At 39.9% G+C, this 21,954-nt stretch overlaps 1 protein-coding gene across 2 annotated transcripts in view; it reads right to left on the reverse strand.

Annotated features, from left to right (window-relative positions):
- Positions 1 to 21,954, reverse strand: part of TULP4 (TUB like protein 4) — a 137,868-nt gene that overhangs the window by 35,997 nt on the left and 79,917 nt on the right. For both annotated transcript variants that reach the window (XM_068151149.1, XM_068151139.1), the window contains exons 3-4: positions 16,666 to 16,794; positions 16,187 to 16,348 (exon numbers count right to left, since the gene is read on the reverse strand). In XM_068151149.1, the coding sequence (XP_068007250.1) occupies positions 16,187 to 16,348; positions 16,666 to 16,794 (291 nt within the window). The remainder of the gene's footprint in view (positions 1 to 16,186; positions 16,349 to 16,665; positions 16,795 to 21,954) is intronic.

Raw genomic sequence — 21,954 nt, forward strand, 5'->3', positions numbered from 1 at the left:
TGCAGCGTTCTTGGATTACACAGAAATGTCTAAAACTGGTGGCAGAAACCAAGCTATGCATCAGTCATAACAATATCAAAAAAGTACAGCTGTCAAGGGAGAGGTCTTAGCAGAGACTGCAAACAGCTTGTGAAAAAGACAAAGCTGAATAGAGGAGGACAGGTTATTTGGTTCAAGAGCAGAGAGAAGGTGGAAGAATGTCTTCCACAAAGAGAGGTGAAAATCAGTGTGATCATTCAGCTGCAAGTAGATAATTATAGTCCAAGAGGAAGGCAACTTGCTACACATTCGGGAAGCAACGAAGAGCTTCCACCCACCATTTCAAAACAAAACAGATAATGCAAGTCTTTTTCTTGCCCTTACACTACTCCATAGTCATTGCACCATGACTGAAACCTACAATTTCTTTTTACGAGCATTTTCTGTCTCGAGGTTTTAAGCAAGTTACTATCCTGCATATTTGACGATTTTTAGAAAAACCTCAAGAGGGATTAATAAATCCATAAAACCATAAATGCATTAGCCAAGGCTGCTACTGCTATCACATAATTCCATTCGAGGCAAATATGTTTTAAACCAAGTTTAAAGGCTCTCAGCAACTTGAAAACTAGCCAGCGTTAAAAATGAAGCTAAAAGGAAAGTCAAATCTTATGCTTGTCATTCAGCCTACTATTTCTAGTGCTTTTTCGGTGTAAATTTAAGATTCTAACAACTATATGTCCAGATCAAAAAATAATCTAGCCTTGTATCTTACCTCTTACAGTAGTCAAATGTTTAGGGAAGAGGAAAAGAAAAGGATGCACTAAGCAGACACCTCCTCCACTTGCTCATATAGCTTCCAGCAAAAAAACCTCCATCTGCTTTATAACTGACAATTTCACTTGGTAACCTCTGCCTCTTAAGGCTAAACAAAGAATAATTGTTCCCTAATTACATTCTCAGCATTGGTCACAATTTTATAAACCTCCATTAGCTAGCCTCTTTGTCATCTCTTTTCAAAGCTGAAGAATCATAGCCTACTTAGGATCTCCCTGTACAGTTGTTGTCAAGGGTCCTCCTTTCTATATTCCTTCTCAGATGTCATGCCAGCCTTGTAGCATTCAAACTGTGTGTTGTAGCAGACTTATACAATAATACTCACCAAGGAGGCAACTGTCACAGCTGCACTCTTGGAAGTTTCAGACTGGAAGAGTGGCTTCAACAGTAAGAAGTACTAAAATTTTTTCTATGATCAAGGCAATGATAAGGAAACACAGAAGGTTGTAAAGCAAAATAAGAGCTGAACAGAGGAACTCCAGTGAAGTCATTAAAATCTTAATGCAATCCATGGAGTTTCACAGTATCAGAAGCCATTTTAAAAAATATATCTGGCTTCCTTAACTGTAATCATTGCATGTTACAAACACCTTTGTGTGAAATTCTCCACAGGTTAAAACAGCAACTAAGGCTTGCTACAAGCCTGTATTGGGTTTGGCTGAGCTGGAGTTAATTCTCCTCAAAGCACTAGTGCTGTGTTTTGCAGTACCATAGCTGGTTGTTGATCAGACAGCAGTGCTTTGGCTACTGCTGAACAAGCATCCAGGCTGTGCTTTTCCAACATTTCCCTGCACCAAGAATATGCTGAGGGGTAAGCAAGATCTTGGGAAGGAACACAGCAGAGCCAGCTGACCCAAACTGGCCAAAGGGCTATTCCATGCCATATGATGTCAGCTCAGATACAAAAACTAAGCAAATAAAGGAAGTGAGGGATACTCATCCATGGTGTCTGTCCTTCAGAGCATCTGTTAGGCATAGAGCCCTGCTTTCTGAGACTGACCACTGTCTGATGATGGGAAGCCGTGCAAGGCCTTTGCTTGAGCTTATAACTATCATTATTAAATTGCTTCTATCATATTATCAGCTTTTGTTATATTTTCCCCTCTCCATCTAAGAAAGGGGGTGACAGAGTGGCTTTGGTGGGCATTTGGCCCCCAGCCAGGGCCAAACCACCACAAAGCCTCAGATTACTATTCTTAGATATAAAAGCACAAACCTCAGCCTTTGTTTATCTCACATTCCCTTCCCCTGTGGACCTTTATTCTACTCTTCTTCCACTTGTATCATCCTGTCTTCTTCCATGCTGTTCACTACTTCAGCTGTTTTTACATGCATAATCAGTGCACAGCCATTTTCACTATCTACTTTCAGAAAATAGCCGCTCTGTTTCAGATCTCTGCAAAACAATCTTCTACAAAACCAAAATACTGGTTGTTATTGCTAGCTTCTCACACCACTTTCACCCTACTCTATAGACTAGTTTTTTATCAGTCTCTGAGGAGTTTTATAGCTGCAAAACACCCAGAGAGAGGAGATGAAACCCTCTATTGCTTTTGAAACTAGCAGTATAAGAGTTTTGCCTCCTAAAATCCTTTAGAAACACTTTACAGCTAGGCAGGAACAAAATTTTGGGACTCATCACCCAGAGTTCAGTCTCCTATCAATCTAAAGCAAATTCATTTGAGAGGCACTGCCCCAAATTAATTTAGAATTCCTAAGTGTTACAGTAGTTCCCAATTCAGATGAGGACAACTGCTTGAGAGCATCTTAATTCTTGCACTGGAACCCAAAAAATGTCTTTAGCAACCTAGAAATGTCAGAGGGCACTTTTCACCCTCTTTAGCCAGGCTATAGGTTTCAAGGACCAGCTTTAAGTTTCAGGGTTATTGTAGCAATACAAGCTTTAAGATGAAAGCATTTATCAGACTGATAGTCCTGCTGGCTAAACTCCTGCTGAAGCTGTAAAAATATCTAATAGTGTTATAATCCATAACATTACTCAAGTTATAAGTGCCACACTCAAACTACTTATGTCAGATGCATAAAATGCTCTTGACCTTCACAAAAAAAGGTTGAGCCACTGAGTATGCCCTAAGGGTTCAACAGAGACATTAAAATGTTGCACTTTAGTTGTCTAAATTAGTATTTTTCAGGTACTTGCAAATCCAGAAGGTCTGAGGGAACATTGGGGAAAGGCAGTGAACAAATTATAGTGATTTGTTAACCCTTGACTACACAAGCTAAATAATAATAATAGTAATTAAAGCAAAAAAACCCCAAGTACTTATTTTGAAGTGGTTCTTTGGCCCCTTGCTCTGTTCATCTTGTCTCATTTCCTCTCATTTCATGCTGTTTATTATTTCAACTGTTTTTACATACATTACCACCTGTAGAATTGCATTTGTAGAGTCATGCATAACCTGATAATAAAATACCTAAAATCGCCAAATACTTTTGAAGTGTGAGTCAGTTACACAATATAAAGAAGTAATTCTTTACAAAACATATCAAACACAACCAATCCTGCACTACTGCGAAGCTGTAGCTGATTAAAGGTCATAGAAGCGCACAGCAGTCCCCAATAGTGTCCTGATGCTGTATGCTTTGAAGGGAAAACTGGGATAAACAGCATGGGGATAATTCACACACGGTTTTCCAAGTGTACCAAGAGCTGAAATTTGGTTTCAGTTCTGAAACAGAAGTGTCTGGGTTCTCTATGAAACATAAGCTTAGCGTGATTCCTCTTCATGGCCAGGCTGGATGTGGCTCTAGGCAACCTGATCTAATGGAAAGTGTCCCTGCCCATGGCAGGGGGTTTGGAACTACATGATCTTTGAGGTTCCTTCCAACTCTGACAATTCTATGGTTCTATGATTCATTATAACAAACCTGACTGACTGAAAAGCACCCTTCTCTGAAATCTCTTGACCCGTTAGCCTTTGTGATAACCTGTGATGAATTTCACAAGCTATTTCTGGCAGATAAAAGTTTTTTCCTCTAACTTTTTTTCAGATAAAGATAGTTGTAAGGCTATTATCTATGAAGGTATTGGTCAAGACTGCAATGTTTTTAAATTCACAAGATTTCAAAGACTCTTCAATTAGTAGCCTGAAATATACCAATCCCTAAAAGTCATATCCTCTATCTGAGGATGCCCCTTGCTTACTGGTGAGGGGGTTCAACTAGATGACCTTCAGAGGTCCCTTCCAATCCAGACCATTCTATGATTCTATGATATGGTAATCAAAAGATGGGGTGTATTCTGTACTGAAGAGTTCATCCTGTGAGAAGATGAATATTAGAACATCCAAGAAGTGAAAAAATGAGTCCAAGAGGAACAACTTGCATCTGTTCAGTGACTTTGCTACATGTTGACCTGTTGTGCTGAACTCTCCCTATTCCTTTAAGATCTGCTGCGATGCTGCAATGTGTCTGGACCAGATAAAGCACTAGTAGAAAATGGTTTGATAGCTGCAAGATCAATACAGCTACAGTGTAGCAACCAAAGACCTGGTACACTGAAGGTCCAGCTCAGGAAGTCCCCTACTGGGTAAATGAACTAGAGTTTACTAACAGTGATACTATTTTTGCACAAAAGACATTTTGTTGCTATTTAATTTGGTGTAAGGTAAGGAAATTGAACTCATCAACAGCTAGCATGCTCAAGCTTTATGTTAATTTGCATATATTAGCTCAGTAGGAAAGGCGGAGAAGCCTACCATCTCACCACATCTGATTACCTGCAGTGACTGAGAAAATTAAATTGTTATGATGTCACAGAAGCTGTGCTGACTTACCTCCCCAGGGAACCTAGTCACTGTTTGTTCCTGCATCTTTGCCTGTCCTCACTGTCAGAGAAGCTTTCCAGAACTACAATCACATTGACTTTTGTAATAGCTGAGGATAACCCAACCCCACCAAAAATGTATTCAGTGACTTAATGCATACACAAGGGGTAAAAGACAGAATTATTCCCAGTCTGAGGTTCCGGTTGTACAAACTGAACAGCCAATGCTGCTACAGAAAGATATTGATAAAATAAGATAGCTTCCTCCATGACATTTACTACTAAAACTGAAGGTTTCTAATGCTGCTGGTTAAACAAGATTCCCAGGAAATCTGATCAATACATTTTCAGAACATGGGCCATCAATCTGTGACAGGGCAATCAATGACTGAGCCTTTGACCAAAACTCAGGTTGAAATACTAGAAGCTGGAATTGCTACAGCTACAGGAAGAAATATAAAGCCATTGGAGGCTACTTTAAGACAGCAAGCCATTGGAGGCTACTTTAAGACAGCAATCCTAAAGCGAGAGATTCCAGTATCACCATGCTAGATGGCTAGAAATGCAACATCTATCTGCTTTACTCCTCTTGGCCCAGTATTTTTAAAAGAACCTCTCTGACTTTTTACAAAGACATGTGACAACTAAAAGATGCAGAACAACTCACAACAACAGAATGGAAAATTAACCTAATAAGCACCATCTTAGTATAAATTTGATTATTTAATGCTCAAGATTTTTAAAACAGAAAGGCAGAGTTTGCCTTGCAGGAGTACACAGAGTGAATTCATAGATGGCATTTGAATTTCTGGATACACTGAAATGTTCTGAAAATTTATGTCACCTGTCATGAAACCTGTAATCTTCCCTAAGCTGTGGCTAAGCTTCCAGTAACTTCACTGAGCAATTTCTTGACTTACATATCTGCCTTCTCCTGTAGGATATGCAGCAGCTGTAAGGACAAAGCAATCCCATGAAGGTTTTCCAGGAAGTGAATGATTAAATTAGAAAGGCTAAGGGTTAGATGTGACCTAGAAGATGCTTACTAGACTGCTAATAACTCTATGTAATCTGTTAAGTGCTGCTATCTCACAACAGTAAATATTTTAAACACTGGAATTTTAAAAACATAGCATTACATAAAGGTAAGCCCAGCATCCCCATTTTTATAATGCAAATGGACTACTTTGTCTTCCCCTTTGTGGAGTGATTTCTGGCCAGTTCTTCTCCCTGCACTGCTAACTCATCCAAACACAGTACATAAAATACCTCTTGTGATCATCTGTTGGGGTTTCTGCACCTGCCAGATCATTCATGCAGAGAATACATCCCCTCTATGCCAAAGAACACATGCAGGTCTTTCTGTCAGGAAATCCTAAGGGGAAGCCTATTTCCATTGGAATGGTTTGATTTTTTCAGAACTGAATATACTATTTCAGTTGGTTTGGGTTTCTGGTTGGTTGGTTTGTTTTCTGTTTGTTTGGTTTTGTTGCTTTGTGGAGTTTTGGGTGTTTTTTGCTAATCATCACTTTTAATAACACATGAAAAGACTTCCAAGACACTAGTGAGTCATGATCTCCTTCTGGAAGAAATGTCCCACCTAGGTATTTTGTTATTCCATTTTTCCTTCAATAAGTTGCAAGGTGCAAATATAAACCTCATTTACACATTGCTTGAATGTTCCTAACCCTTTTCCTAAATGTATTGCAGAGATGTGGTTATTTCTGCTAGCAGCTAAGTTAATTCATATTCAAGATCTGTGGATGTAACAGTTGGACAGAGGGACTTCCTGAATTTCAAAGTAACCAGTTCCAGGACACCTTTTTATTTTCTTCAAGGTCGACAAAGAGTCTGTCAACACTGAAACAATAGCCCAGAAGAGAAATCTCTCCAGCATCTTGTGACCAAGTAGACCATGAATATCACAGTATCACAGTATAACTTAGGTTGGAAAGGACCTCGAGGATCATTGAGTCCAACCTATCAACTCAGACCCCATGACTAGACCATGGCACCAAGTGCCATGTCCAATCTCCTCTTGAACATCTCCAGGGACGGTGACTCAACCACCTCCCTGGGCAACCCGTTCCAATGACAAATGACTCGCTCGGTGAAGAACTTCCTCCTCACCTCAAGTCTAAACCTCCCCTGGCACAGCTTGAGACTGTGTCCTCTTGTTCTGGTGCTGGTTGCCTGGGAGAAGAGGCCAACCCCTTCCTGGCTACAACCACCCTTCAGGTAGTTGTAGAGGGCAATGAGGTCACCCCTGAGCCTCCTCTTCTCACAAGGACTTATGGTTTTGATTTTTAACATTCTTCAGGGCAGTGTTTCCAAAGCCTGGAATCTTCCTCTTCCACCCACCCACTTTGCAAACCTTGGGTTTTTGATATTCTGATTTACTCTTTTCCTTTCTGGTTCCTTTCCTGTTTGGCACACGTATCGTGCCATAGAAATGGTGCCACTAACACTTCACACTGGGTACTCATCTGATGTTGTTTCCCTGATTTTCTCCTTTTCAAAGTTTCAACCTGTCTTAACACCTTCTCCTTCAGTTTCCTCCCTCCCCTCTCTTCCCTACAAGGAAAAAAAAAAAATCAGCACTGCACATCAGAAATTACATTCTGCAAAAACTCTAATAAGGCCAACTGCATTTGCATTGTCAGAAGATGCTGAGCCGTTCAAGGAAGCTGAATTGGTCTTGTTTGCCCTGATTTAGCTATCTGGACAAACATTAGTATTCATGATAGAAACAGCCTTTACAGTCATCACCATAATGCCACCATACTAATAGAGATAGAATTATTTTGATAATCCAAAATTAACTGAACTATAAACTGGTTAATACACAAAATGAAGGATCAACCTTCTATTTATCCAGGTAGACTTAGTAGCATATGAAATACTTGAAAAATTATTGCCTTTCTCTCATTAGCCCAATAAAAAAATGCCAGTCTTGCAAAGGTTAAGTTACAACATGTTGCATGCTGTGGTACTGGCATTTTGCGTTCCTTGTGCTCATTTTATTTACTGTTTGTCCATCATGAAGCAGAGGAGAGTGCAGCATCACTCTTAGGATACATTAAAATGTGAAAGCTTGTTTTTTCTCAATGTGGTATTTCTGGCTTTCTTAACACAAAACACAGAGAGAAAGAGAAAACCAGAGAGAGTGAGACAGCTGCTTTCCTGCTGAATACTTTGTATTGCCATTAAAAATTCAGCCACTGTAAAACAATTTCTTTAACTGACACAAAAAGAGACATCACCACAATACATACACAAGCTCACGGGAAAGTACTAGGTTTTCTTTCACTGCCTTTTTGTCTTAAAAAAAAAGCCCCAAAAAAGGAGTTTTTAATTGTTGTCTTTTTTTTCCTTTGGATATGAGCAATTACCAGACCTTGAAATGGATGATATACCACAAGATCATTCAGTTAACTGCATATATGCACAGCAGTGAAATTCTCATTTGAGACCATCAGTGCTTTCAAAATCAGCACTGGTTTAGTTACCTACTTTCAGGCTTGTTCCTTCTCTCCTCACAAAGTCCATAGGGTTCATATAACTGTTAGAAAGCCCTCAAATGAGAAGACAAAGTAAATACACTGGAGATCTTTGGTGACAAATCCATTTAATACACACTGAAATCCTAGAACTTGGGATTTCAAACCACACTGGCTTTCTATCTTTCCATGACAGTGTAACATAGCTCAAGGACTGTAAATGAGGTAGCAGCCTTGCATGCCTTTTCAGCAGTCAAATATGCAAGTAGTCTCAAAACCAGGATCTGAAGCTATGCAGTTACTCTGGACATGTGGGGATGAAATCAACTGGCCAGTCAAGCATAATGTTACTTGAAAGCATTCTGCAAAAACACAGAAAGAGGGATTATTCTATACCTCTGTAATTATACTTGGACTAACTCTGACTTGTGTATTACTAGGCACACTCACTTCAATATTCTGTCTTGACTCAAGACATTTTTCAAGAAAGCATCCTGTAACAATTAGATTTTTAAGTGAAAAGAGTTGCTCATCTATAATGCTTACTGAATTACCAATATGCTCAGTCTACTTTAGATGTGGAGAGGAGTTGGATGTTTTCTAAACTTACGTCACGTTCCAAACCACACTTGAAGTAGCACGCAAAATAAATAAAAAGCCAGCAGCTGGAACACCTTCCACAGGACATCTTCTGTAGCTTTTTACATAGACAGGGCTCCAAGACTGGACCACTGAGTTCCCACAGCAGAAGTTCTCTGGAATATGCTTCAAACCATGCATTTTCTGTTTTCTCACTAAAGTCTGTCAGGAAACTGCACACATGTCTATGAAAACACATATTCTCCACATATATCCAATTATGCTTAGTAACAAACCCAACTATTTGTTAGGGTTAGGCAGGAAAATGCAATTAATTTTACAACCAACCATGCAGGAAAATGCAATTAATTTTACAACCAACCACTCAATCAGGCAAAGAAAATACACTTGGCAGTCTCCTGCCTTTTCCCAAGGATTTAGTTATTTCCTCAAAGATACATTGAATGCTGAAGCTAAAATTTCCAGCAGAGTTGTAGAAGTCTGAGAGTTTCTGCTGGGGTTTTGTGGTTTGGTTTTTTTTTTCCTAACTAAAAATGGTATTACTTAGCAACAAGGACTGCACTCTTGGCCACTGAAAATGCAATACAAAGCAGTTTAGAAGCAATGTCATTGCTGTTTTTAATTTCATAATACAAAATCAAGAAGCCCCTGGGTTAAGCTCTATGCTAATGGAAGCCAGTTCCTCAACCTCTGCGTTCTCCTCCTATATCTTGTGTGCTAGCAGAGAGAGCCAACTTAGGATGGCCAGGAAATACATAGAATGGGTGAGGTCAAGTATAACTCAGTCAAAGTGGAGATAGGCAGAGTAATAAACTGCTACCAAAATGAGGTACTGACTTCTAAAAGCAAGGAAAGATTAATCCCTTTTCAGATGATGCATCTGAACACTGACAAGAAACTGGCTTCTGGACAAAAAGCTGAGAGCTCTAGCTGAATCCATGCAGGATGAAACATTGATGGGAAAGGTATTGGAGAATTAAGAGACACTGCTCCAACTTCCCATTGACATACTGTCTCTCTTTGTCAAATCAATGGAAAGATTATGTGATACCACATTCTGAAAGTACCACCTTTCATCTCCAATTCACTGTGAAATTCGGCCTTGCTTTCCCAGACAAGATCTAGTGCAGAAATCCACAAATCTCCTCCAGACTCAGTCACACTAATTGTCCTTTGCTGCACCAAGGTTTCAGACTGTTCACAGGCTTGAACACATCTGACCCAAGTTCAAGACTCCATTTGGCTCCTGGTCTTCTTACTAACTTAGGGGAAAAAAAATAAAAAAATCGATGGATCAAGTCACAGGGATAATAAAGTTTAAATTAACCATCCTGGCAGTGACATTTCTCTTGAACTGAAAAGACCACAACGCTCTGGATGAACTAGAGGGGTCCTGAGGCCAAAGTCTTCCCAGCCAAGTGGCTCTGGCAATAGAATAACGCAGTCTGTTTCTGAAAAAAAGATGCAAAATCCTCATAGTTTGGCGACTTTTTCCTCTAAGAATCGTACTTCCATTCATATGTTCTCTCCTGCCCAACTCAAAATCAAAACAAAGTAAAGCCATCTTTCTACCTTACATATGACTTTTCTTTAGAAAGCAAACAGCTTCCTGGAGGAGATGCCATTTCTTCTCCCTGAACTGCCTAAAAAGTAGCCTAGCTGCTACTTTGCATGGATGCACTGCAAATCCTTCTTCTTACTATTTACCCCTACAGCTCAAGCACAACACAGTGTTTTTCAGAAAAACAGTTTCAATTAAGTACTCCCTATCCCAAAAACCTAAAGACTTCAGGCAAATCTTTCTATACAAATGCCAAGAAGGTGAGAGAAGAGACAAATGATTTCTCTTTTCTTGACACATCCCACACAGAGATGGCTTGTGTTTATATTTGCACTTATCTTTACTTTGCTGACTCAAACACTGATCCTCCAAAAATGTAAAACAGAACTGGGTATAAAAGTGCTAACTGGACACATTGACTGAATAGCCTGAGTTTTCATCTCTCCTTCCATTCTCTGGTGTGTCACTGCCTTTGACATTCTTCCTTTCCTGAGGGAGAAGAACATGCGGCAGAGCATGCAGAGCTTAACAAACCCCAGATTCTGGTCAACTGGTATGACTATGGTGACTTATCTGAGTGTCATGTTAGATCAAGGTAAAGAGTTACAAGATACACTGTTCAGGGTGATCTGTATATCCTAGTATACTGTACACATCCAAGGGGATGCAGAAATTTAGTCAGCCATTCGCTTTTCTCAGTAACAAACAGCAAACACCCTGCTGACAAGGATGAGCAAACATTAAAATAGTTGTACTACTCCTTTGTGGGGAAAGATTATTTGCTACACTCATCTGAAACAGTGTTGGCATGAAACGCTACAAGAGCTACTGAGCAAACACGAGCCATGATGCTGTCAGACCACAAACGTCCCCCATGTTACAGTGTTCATGAGCAGAACAAATTGTAACATCTCATCAGCTCTCAGCATCCTGCCACTACAGTCTGCAGGAAGAGCATCAAGGGAAAGATTAGGCAAGGCAAAAATGAAGTGAGTAGGAAGAAGAAAGTAGATTGAAACTTCACCCTTTTGCTCTGCTCCTTCAATTACCCACTCAATAACTATGCAGTATCAGTGAGAGTTTCTGGCAGGGAAAACCTTGCCTGGAATAAAGTCATAAAAAGATGCCATGGTTCCTGAAGCAGCAGATGAACTCTAGAGGCTCCAAGGAGAACATCCTTGTTGTCTAATTTCCCTAAAACTCAAGGCAAAGCCTATAAAGTTCTTATCTGAGTACTGAAATCTGTAGTGCAGCTAGGAAAGGAGAACACAAACAAAAAAAAAAAAAAAAGCACAACACACCAAACTATTTAACCTTTCTCATTCCTTCTTTTTGGAAGCTGTATTCTCAGCAGAAAAACACATGAAACCTACTGAAGACAAATAGGAAAAGGAAAGACAATGCTAACAAAGCTGTGCACAGACAGCAGAAAGAAAAAAAAAAGAAAGCTAAATCTTTTATTTCAGAAATAGCTGCATAATGCAGCTTTAAAACAATAAAATGAGTAGGGAGAAAGAAAGGATAAGTAGCACTTAAAATTCACATAACTTTTTTCACACAAAATCTGTCACTATTGTGTGCCATCATAAAAATCAAGTCACAAACAAAGTAGAAAAACAAAGTGTTACTGGCTTCCAGCATGCATAAATATATAAACCAAGTATACAAAGTCTCTACAAAAACAGTCAACCATTTTAAGTGTATATAAAAAAACCCACATATTTTGTCTATAAAGAGATGCAATAGGACAGCAAACATTCACAGAACACTTAGCACAAGCAAGTAGACATCATTCATTTTAATAGCAAGTCTCCACAACGGTTTAAAATGCTTCTAAAAATAACTCAAAATATTAAAGAGAGTTAAGCTGTGATGGGTTTTGTTTATTTGTTTTATATAAGAAGCAGATTTATCTTGAAAGACAACTGACGTCTCCTTCCCCTGTCCTCTTTTTTTGCATTTCAATGGTACTGCCCAATTATACAGCATGCAATGCTAAAATCCTTACATGCGATTTAACCATTGTCTGCAGTCCTTGTAGCTTGAATAAGATGCTTAGTTAATTAATGACACTTTTCCAGTGCTATAAAAAGCCTCTAGCCATTTTCCTCAGTAATCTGAGTAATTCACCCAACGATGAAAGTAAGTTTTACAGTTCTTCCTCAAAGACTGTATCTTACAGTGAAATTCTGACTGGCCTTAGTCATTGCAAACATGAATGTGTGGTCATTTGATAGTCTCTGCACCCAGAGTGAATGGAGGTAAAGATGCATTTTCATATGTGAAGTTATAAAAGTATAGATATTCCCTGGCATTTCAAAGCCTCCTGTAGTTGAACATTTAAAGTTCCTTAACAGGGGCAAGGACCATTCTAATAAAGACAAAAATTACTGCTTACACTTTCAAACTTTACAGGCTGTAAATTCCTCCTTTTGTCCTTTCTTCCATTTATTCATAATAATCGAGGTAAATATTTGTGTTCCCTACACTGCCCTAGTTACCTGTTTGTAGCTCGCTTTCATCACTCTGTCAACTCATTAGAAGGCTGTTTTCAAGGTTTTTTTCCAAACAGCCAGATGCCTGAGCATAATTAAAGTTGATCAGAGTGAGTATCGCAACAGTAAGGACAGCATCAGATTAAAAGCAAAAGAGTAGGATGAATGGGAGCACAAACTCTTCATTCCAGAGCAGCAGGCAACAGAAGACATAGGTGAGAAAATTACATCATGGCCCAAGCAGATGCAGCATTTAAAAATATAAATTCCTTGGTTTTAAGCCACGTTCTAGAAGACAGGTAAAGCTTATCCCTCCTTTCAGCTTAGAACTTGCAAAGAAGAACTATTTCCCTGAAAAGTCGCTAGTAACTGCACCCACAGATGAAAATGGGGATCCAAAAGCAGACTCTGCTACAATGGATTTATTAGTTCAAATTCCTGCCGAGGACTAAAGCCGCCCAAGGGAAAGTTCACGAAACACCTGGTGCTATCGGTAGCAGTGCATCTTGTTACTTAGCTTCTGCCTCCTCCTGAGCATTGTGCCACAGCTCCTACCACATGGCAGCCACTTAGCACAGCACACTACTGACCCTATCAAGGTCACCAAGTGCTCTGCTAGCACATAGATCCCATTCAAGTACACCACTGGACCCAGAAAGTGGTAAGCATTCCCTCCTTCATGTCAAGCTCCTTTCAGGGTCCCAGGCTCCATGCTGAAGCACTGCATGAAGGGTGCTGCAGCCAAGCTGAAGGAGCTGAAACCTGCCCCTGCATCATGCCTGTCAGGGAAAAAGATGCTGGAGTATCTGTGGTTGCCATGGGAGTAGGGATGGCAAATGCTGGGAGCAGGAGTGACTAACAGCATAGAAACTGCCTTCCTGCACAGTCACTGCAAGCTACAAAAATAATCAACATACAACCTCCTGCACCCTGTGTTTTGAGACAAAGCAGCTTCATCTGCCACTTAGTTTCCTTGTTTTCTTCCAGGGTCTTGTAAGACCCTGCAGTGCACACTGTATCTGTTCCTAACATGGAGCTGCTTTTCTTATCCAAGAAGAGGATTTTACATGATTATACACCAAACAGGCTGAAACTCTGGGCCTGTATTTGCACATCTGTAGTACTAATGCATGTTTCACCGTGATGGTACCACATGCAATAATTCATGTTGAATCAAATTAGCTAATTGCTTGTATACTGTCCTGGTTTAAGGCAGCTCACTCCCACAAGCAAACCCTGCCTCCCGTCCCAGCCAAAGATTGGTAGGAAAGTAATACACATAGCCCTGTGGTTGAGATATGGAGTTTTAAGCAAATAATACACTGTATAATGACCGTAGCTATTTAGCAGGAAAGCACAGCAAAAGCAGCAGCAGAACCTAGTGATAAAATGACTCCTGCAATCCCAACCTGCAGTCAGCATGGTGGAAATTACCAACACCCCCAAACCAAAAACCAGAAGCAACAACTGGAAGAGGAAGCCTCCCATGTTACACTCCAAACTACAAGCGCCATGATGTTTTGCACCAGCCAGCACTTTCATTGTACAGCTGACATGATGTCAGCACTGTATCGAATACTCATCACCAGATTCAAGTGGCAAAACCCATGACATATACCCATTTTCAAAGCCAACAGAAGGAAGCATGGTGGCTAAATTCACATGTACCTGTAGCCTGTCATGTCTTACCCAAAGAGAATCTTAGCCAATCTCCACAAATAAAACTTTACAACAGGAAAGAGGAGGGGTTGGGGGGTGGAGACAGACTAAGAGAGTTGGGGCTACTCGGTCTGGAGAAGAGAAGGCTCCGAGGAGACATTATTGTGGGCTTCCCGTATCTTAAGGGGGCCACAAGAAAGGTGGGGAGGGATTTTTTAGGATGTCAGGTAATGATAGGACGAGCGGGAATGGAGCAAAACTAGAAATGGGTAGATTCAGATTGGATGTTAGGAAGAAATTCTTCACCATGAGGGTGGTGAGACACTGGAACAGGTTGCCCGGGGAGGTGGTGGAAGCCCTGTCCCTGGAGGTTTTTAAGACCAAGCTGGATGGGGATCTGAGCAATCTGATCTAGTGTGAGGTGTCTCCACAGTTAGGAGAACTGTGCAGAGTAGTATCAGTCTTGTGGCTGGTTTTGGTCTCTATTTCAGTGAGTTTGTCAGCAGGAGGGTCTGTAACTCAGGCAAGTGATTTTCACACAGCTGGAACTGGACACTAGACAACCATTTGGTTGGAATAACCACCTATGAAGCATCCAGATTGGAAACTACAAACATATTGGCTAAATTGAACTAAAGACAGCTAAGGTATTTCCAAACACAGCAGCACCGACTGAGTATCACACAAATGGGGTAGGCTCATATTTAAAACACAGGACTGAGAGCTATTAGGTATGACTTTACACTCCCACTTCCACCGCTTGTCTTTTCCTCTTGATCTTTAGTAAATTATTTATTGTCAAGATTTACATTTCCCCAGGTTCAAAAAGAGGCAGTTAGACTCCCTGGCTTTAAAGAGCAGCGTTGCGATAATTAATTCATTCTTCTTAGCAGAGCACGCTAAAATGATGCCACAGAAAGGCATATTGTTAGTGCTATTATATTGCACTAGCAAGTCCCAAAAGAACTCTGTCTTGGATGGATTTACAGTATTCTAAATTAAAATCAGTGCTACACTGAGTCTTGAACCAACACCTTTTCATAGTGGTGTAATGTGAAGGAAGGAAAATGATCCAGCTGTGATCATAACAGTTTTTCTTTACACTATCCTATACCCATCATTTCTTTCAGTGCTTTATTATACACATATTAACCACAGTGACAGCAAGCATATGGAGGGAAAGACTGTTCCAGTGAGCTCAACAGTGAATGCAAAAGGCCATCGTAAATTTGACAAACGAAACCGGGGGCTAACTAAAGCCTCTCTTCAAACGGTGATGTAACAAATGTCCTAACTGTTTTTTGGTGTGGGGTGGTTTTTCCCCAAAGCTCATTAAGTTGTGGACTCAAATATTGTAAAAATGGCCTTCTGACAATTTGGTAACTTCATCTTTCACAGGAACTGCTTTTGCTGCAACTGCAGACTGTACAGCTGTATACAGAAATGACCAGTCAGAGGTTTACTAGTCCTAGCTGTATCTCTGCTCAAACACATTTCATCAACAAATTACGGGTACAAATACACATTCCTGTCTCAGCCAACTAACTCTGAATAAGACTGTGTGTGAATCAGGGTGAAAAATGATGACAGGTGACTTGGTACATTACCATATTTGCCTCGTGAGATTGACAGAATGTTAATTATTCATGGAAGCACCAGTTTTCAAAGAACCTGTTCTTACAAAGTAATCATTTTAGTTCATTTTCTAAGATGTGTATTTTATAGCACATCAATGTAATGCAATTAATAATGCCCCAAAAACAATTACCTGCTGGTCATCTGGAGTCCATATGCCACAGGTGATCTGACTCTCCAAGTTTATTTCTGAAGACCAGTGTCTCTGTCCGCTGACTGAACCGACCAGCACAAATCCATCTCTATAGGAGATAAGTGCTTGAGTCCCGTCATGGCTCCATGTAAAGTCGCTTACCTTAACATGTTAAAGACAAGAAAATAGATATATAGGCCATGTAGGAATTTTTTGTTGCTTTAATGAAAGGTAGCACTGCACAGAACTAGACTGGCAAGGTCTAGAGCCCAGGTGTAGCTCTGATGTCATGGCACTGGAATAAAAGAGCTGCCCTTGTAAAGTGTCTTGGTAACAATTATTGCATATCTCATTCAATAAATGTATGTTTCATTTTCTCCTGTGCTTTTTGAAAGGTATAAAGCATCATTCATCGTCCTGTTCATTTTGCCCCTCAGGGATGGATCACTCTTGACTGCAGAGAAAACATGCATACCGACCTGTGCCCCACGATCATTAACAAGCTCCACAGACCATCTGCCTTCATATTGTATCCAAACAAATATTCCTCCATCTGCATCGCAGGTTGCTAATTTCTGGAATGGCTCATTCCATCTCACCAGCACAACCTTAATGGATTAAAAACAGAAATAGCATTACCAAACTGTGTGTTGCACTAACAAATATTTCAAGAGAATCAGTGAAACAATAGTACAAAATAAACATCACCACATTTAAATGCTAAAGCTGATGCACAAATTAGCAATCTTTCAGCACAGGCACCTCTCAAGAACAGCTGGAATCATTTTGTCATGGCTGCCAGGAATCGCACAACCTCACACTGTCAGGGTTTTTTTGGAAGGCATTGCATGCTTTCAACACAAACATACTGCATACTGGAACCTAGGATTTCTTGACAGAAGCAGCAAACTGGAGGCCCTGTGCAGAACGTCCAACAATCTTACAAATGATTTCCCCACTGTTATCTCAGGCTCTGTGTCAAATCAACACCTCTTACTGACTTTAAATGACACTGCATGCATAAGTTTCAGATTGAATTTGAATGTTCCTATCAGTAGCAAAATAAAAAAAGAAAAAGAAAAACAGGTGATAGTTCCAAATTATTTTTTAAAAGATATTTCACAGAAAAGTTGCTTTGCTAGTGAGTGCAGAAAGAACATAAAGCTGTTTGAGGCACTTATCTCTGCGTGTCCAGAGAAGGGCAATGAGGCTGGTGAGAGGCCTTGAACACAAGCCCTATGAGGAGAGGATGAGGGAGCTGGGATTGTTTAGCCTGGAGAAGAGGAAGCTCAGGGGAGACCTCATTGCTCTCTACAACTACCTGAAGGGAGGTTGTAGCCAGGAGGGAGTTGGTCTTTTCTCTCAGGCAACCAGCACCAGAACAAGAGGACACAGTCTCAAGCTGTGCCAGGGGAAGTTTAGGGTAGAGGTGAGGAGAAAGCTCTTCACTGTGAGAGTTGTTCGACATTGGAGTGGGCTGCCCAGGGAGGTGGTGGAATCACCATCCCTGGAGGGGTTCAAGAGGGGATTGGACATGGCACTTGGTGCCATGGTCTAGTCATGAGATCTGTGGTGACAGGTTGGACTCGATGATCACTGAGGTCTCCTCCAACCTTGGTGATACTGTGATACTGTGATTTGAGTTATCTGGGCTTTTCTGGGAGAATTTCATCTAGTCTAAACCTATCAAATTGCTCTCTCATTTCTAATTAATATGAATTCAACAAATACAGTGTCTCTTGAGACCTCAACATAAAACTGAAACACCCCCCCCAACATCTCATCCTAGCACTTGAGGCAGAATACCTTCCCTTAGTAACTTTTTCTTAGAAACATTTTTCAAATTCATCCTGTTTCATAAACATGTAGCTATACATGGGATGCTTATACTCATAAACAAGGAGTTTCCTCTTAGTTATTTTACTGATAAATGGCATATACAAACAAAGAAAATATATTAAATATATTAAATATTAAGTAGAGTTTTATTTCAACTACTTAATAGAGATCCATTTCTAATGATACTTTAAATTTAAGTTTAAATAGATAACTAATCATCAAAAAGAAAGAGTAAGAAAAGGTTTTCCTATATTTTGCTGTTTACAGAAATGGACTGATCCTCCTAAAGATTCCAATGAATGACCTGTCTGAGTAGACAGATCCTTCACACCTCACAATGAAATCAGCAGTCACTTTCAGAATTAGGGTACAAATATGCATATGTGAAATCTAAACTTGACAGCTGAAGAAAGATGATTTTACACTTATTTTGTAAGAGTTATGCTTACTCACACAGTGTCAAAGATTGGAACTTCAGAACTTGTATATCAATGGAGATTGCCAGACCAAAACATCAACCTTTGAATGATTAAACAACCATAAGAAAACTTTCTTCATGCATACATGAAGATTATGAGAAGTGAGTATGACAAACCACCTCTCTGCTGTTAAGCAGCTATTAAGAATCCCATGTGAGATTTTGCAGAAAACACTTGCTTCTACTTGATTATATCCTTACAGCTGCACTCCATATTACTAGGCCTGCCTCCAGTCAGGTAGATTGCATCATGCCACTAAATGGATTGACACTGCCTTTTAAAAATTACTTTTTATTGGCAGAGCAGTAAATAAAATATTCCATCACAGTAATAGAAGCAGCTATACGTTCATAGAGGAGTCCCTCTGACCCTTCCATTACAACAAGAACACAGCAGTTTGTCAAAATTTAGCTGCTTTCTTAGTGTACCTTCCATGCACAGAGCCATTGCTTCATCCACTGTGACAACATGCAGCCATGACTTAACTGTATTTGCCAGTAATGCCTAACAGTATTGTGAAAGTAGTGACAAAAATCCCAAGATAGCACTGAAAAAATCTGTAATGGCTGGGAGTCACCAAAGGTAACGATGACTACTCATAAGTGGAAGGTACTTAAAAAACTAAACTAAACTAAACACGCTCAAAAAACTGACCTTTAATGCTTAGACACTGCTCATGTTGCACATTTCATAGATCATACAGAACAAATTGCTGGAGAACATTTAAGACAAAAGAGAAAACTAATTGTTCAAATAACACATTTTAGCTGACAGCTTCAAGGATGCTACTACCTGTCTTCAAAGTGCTCAGTTTTGCATGGCAAAGATTTGAGATGAGCACACAGTTCTATAGATGAAGACATACCAGCTGACTCTGTAATACAAGTTATGGGCAAAGTGATAGTGGTTATCTTGGCATGCTTTTTTTCTCTTCTATTTAAAACAGAAATCTTGTTAAAACTTGGACTTGATAGAACACCCATGGGAATACTTGAATGTAAACAATCAGATACAAGTTAGTAACTTACAAATTAAACTTACTTCTTTATAATCACTAATGAAAGCAAGGCAAATTTACACACCTTTCTCATAACATCCTCATAAGGAAGCAAATTTGTAATTTGAAAATCTACCTGCTTTAAACACAGAGAAACTGTTATTTTATGAGGTCACGTAAAAGATGCTTCCATCCTTTACATTTAAAATGTGACTACAGGTGCTGATTCCACAGCTGCTTTGAGTGTTTCCAATTTCATTTTCGACACTAAAGAGAAGCAAAGATAAAGAAGGGAAGAAAGATTGCCCTACATATTAACATGAGTTTTGGCTTTTATGTTGGCTAAAATGTAAAGCATATGAAAACATGCCCCATTGATAGTGCACTTAAATAAGGTGTAAGCTTGAATTACCCCTCTGCAAAGAGGAATTTTATTGCTCACCCATAAAAAGCAAAGATATCATTACTTCCACTAACAGCTTCAGCTCACAGGGGATCCATTTTTCCTTTTACCTTTATGGTTCTCTGCTTCCTACTTTGCTTCTTCATACAAGTACTGCAGTACTGAACTGTTTTATTTTGTCTTGAAAAGGCAAAATTGTTGATCTGCCAAAGAAGGAGTTGGGGCTGTTCAGTCTGCAGAAGAGAAGGCTCCGAGGTGACCTAATTGTGGCCTTCCAGTATCTGAAGGGGACCTACAGGAAGGCTGGGGAAGGACTTCTCAGGATCTCAGGTAGTGATAGGACTAGGGGGAATGGAATGAAGCTGGAGGTGGGGAGATTCAAGCTAGATGTGAGGAGGAGGTTCTTCACCATGAGAGTGGTGAAACCCTGGAATGGTTGTCCAGGGAGGTGGTCGAGGCCCCGGCCCTGGAGGTGTTTAAGAGCAGGCTGGATGAGGCTCTGGTCAGTCTGATCTAGTGTGGGGTGTCCCTGCCCATGGCAGGGGGGTTGGAACTAGATGATCCTTGTGGTCCCTTCCAACCCTGAATGATACTATGATACTATGAAAGTGGTTTGTGAACCATTTATGGTCCACACAGCGTTTGCATATAGCCCAATTACTTTGGTTTGTTTGTCAGTTATGTTTTTTCCATGTTATAAAAATAGCAAATTGTGTTTGCTCTAAAAAAATTAATACACTTGTATTACAGACATTAGTCAGCTTCTAAACTGCCATGTTGTACAGGAAATGATCTCCTATAAATAAAACTTCCAGGAACTCCTGGCCTAATGTATTAGCTACAATGTAAATGCCAATGTGTCGCCCCAAACAGGATGCCTTCCATGAAGTCCAGTGAGCTCTGAATCAGGGTCCTGTTTTCTGTGAGCTCCTCTGTTGATTTTTATTATTTCACATTTTCTAGCACAAGACTGTTAAAATGCAAGGCATTCTTTTGTTATTCCTAATTTTATTACAGTTTTTGAAGACTAATAAGAATACATGACTTGATGGGGTACTTGGTGCCATGGGTTAGCTGTTTGGGTGGGTTGGATTGGTTGATGGGTTGGATGCGATGATCTTGAAGGTCTCTTCCAACCTGATTTGGTTTATTCTAAATAAAGGTTTATTCTAAAACCTTCCAAGAACAGAAGTCCTTAATGTGTAATACCATACAAGAGTTATTACTAAAATCTTACCTCTATAGTTCCTAAAACATAGTATGTAACTGCCTTAGAGGCAAGGGACAGATATCTAGGAGAAAAATAAACAGCTAAATAACCAGGGAATTAGTTCCTAGAGTTCCTTACCAAATACAGATAGATTTTATTACTGACACACTGTCGTGAGTCACAGTGAGTCTTTTTTTCACATCTCTGATCCTCCCTCCGTTATACTGGGAAGCAGTTCTAATGACTGAGGTCTTCTCCAGCATTCATTTTCACAGACACTACCAACACCTGCTTGCAGATGGACTATCGCAGTGTGCTGGTTTTAGGCTCTGCCTGTAAAATTTAGTTACAGACTTTGAGCAGAAAGGTAGAAAAATATCAATAAATCACTGTTGGGTGTAAAAAGGAAAACTAAAGATTATTCTGAACAAATTCATTGGAGAAATTTCTGCTATAAGACTGCCTGTATCAAAACAATTCTTTCTCTTTTCTGATCTCTCTCTCTGCTTGCTTTGCTCAGGAGAGATTAACCTGCTTTTCGGCTCACCTTGGCTGTGTTATTTTAGTCAAGTCTAACCCCTGCTCTCTCTCTGCTCCTTTCTCTTTTGGGACAGAGGGGGGCAGGGGAGCAGTGGAACGGCTTCCCTGGTCTCTGACCAGGTGGAGTTTAGTGTTGTTTGCTAATTGTAAATATCTGTATAATATTGTAAATACTGTATATTTTGTACATATTCATTGCATTCCATCGTAGAGTGTAGTTTTGTGTGTAAATACAGCTTTCACTCACTTCCAACTGAGTTGGTATGGCAAAGTTAATGTTGGGGGAAGAATTTCAACCCA

Source organism: Melanerpes formicivorus, unplaced genomic scaffold (genome assembly GCF_026170545.1).
Source record: "Melanerpes formicivorus ecotype bairdi unplaced genomic scaffold, bMelFor1.0.p_v2 SCAF_2, whole genome shotgun sequence".
Taxonomy (NCBI): domain Eukaryota; kingdom Metazoa; phylum Chordata; class Aves; order Piciformes; family Picidae; genus Melanerpes; species Melanerpes formicivorus.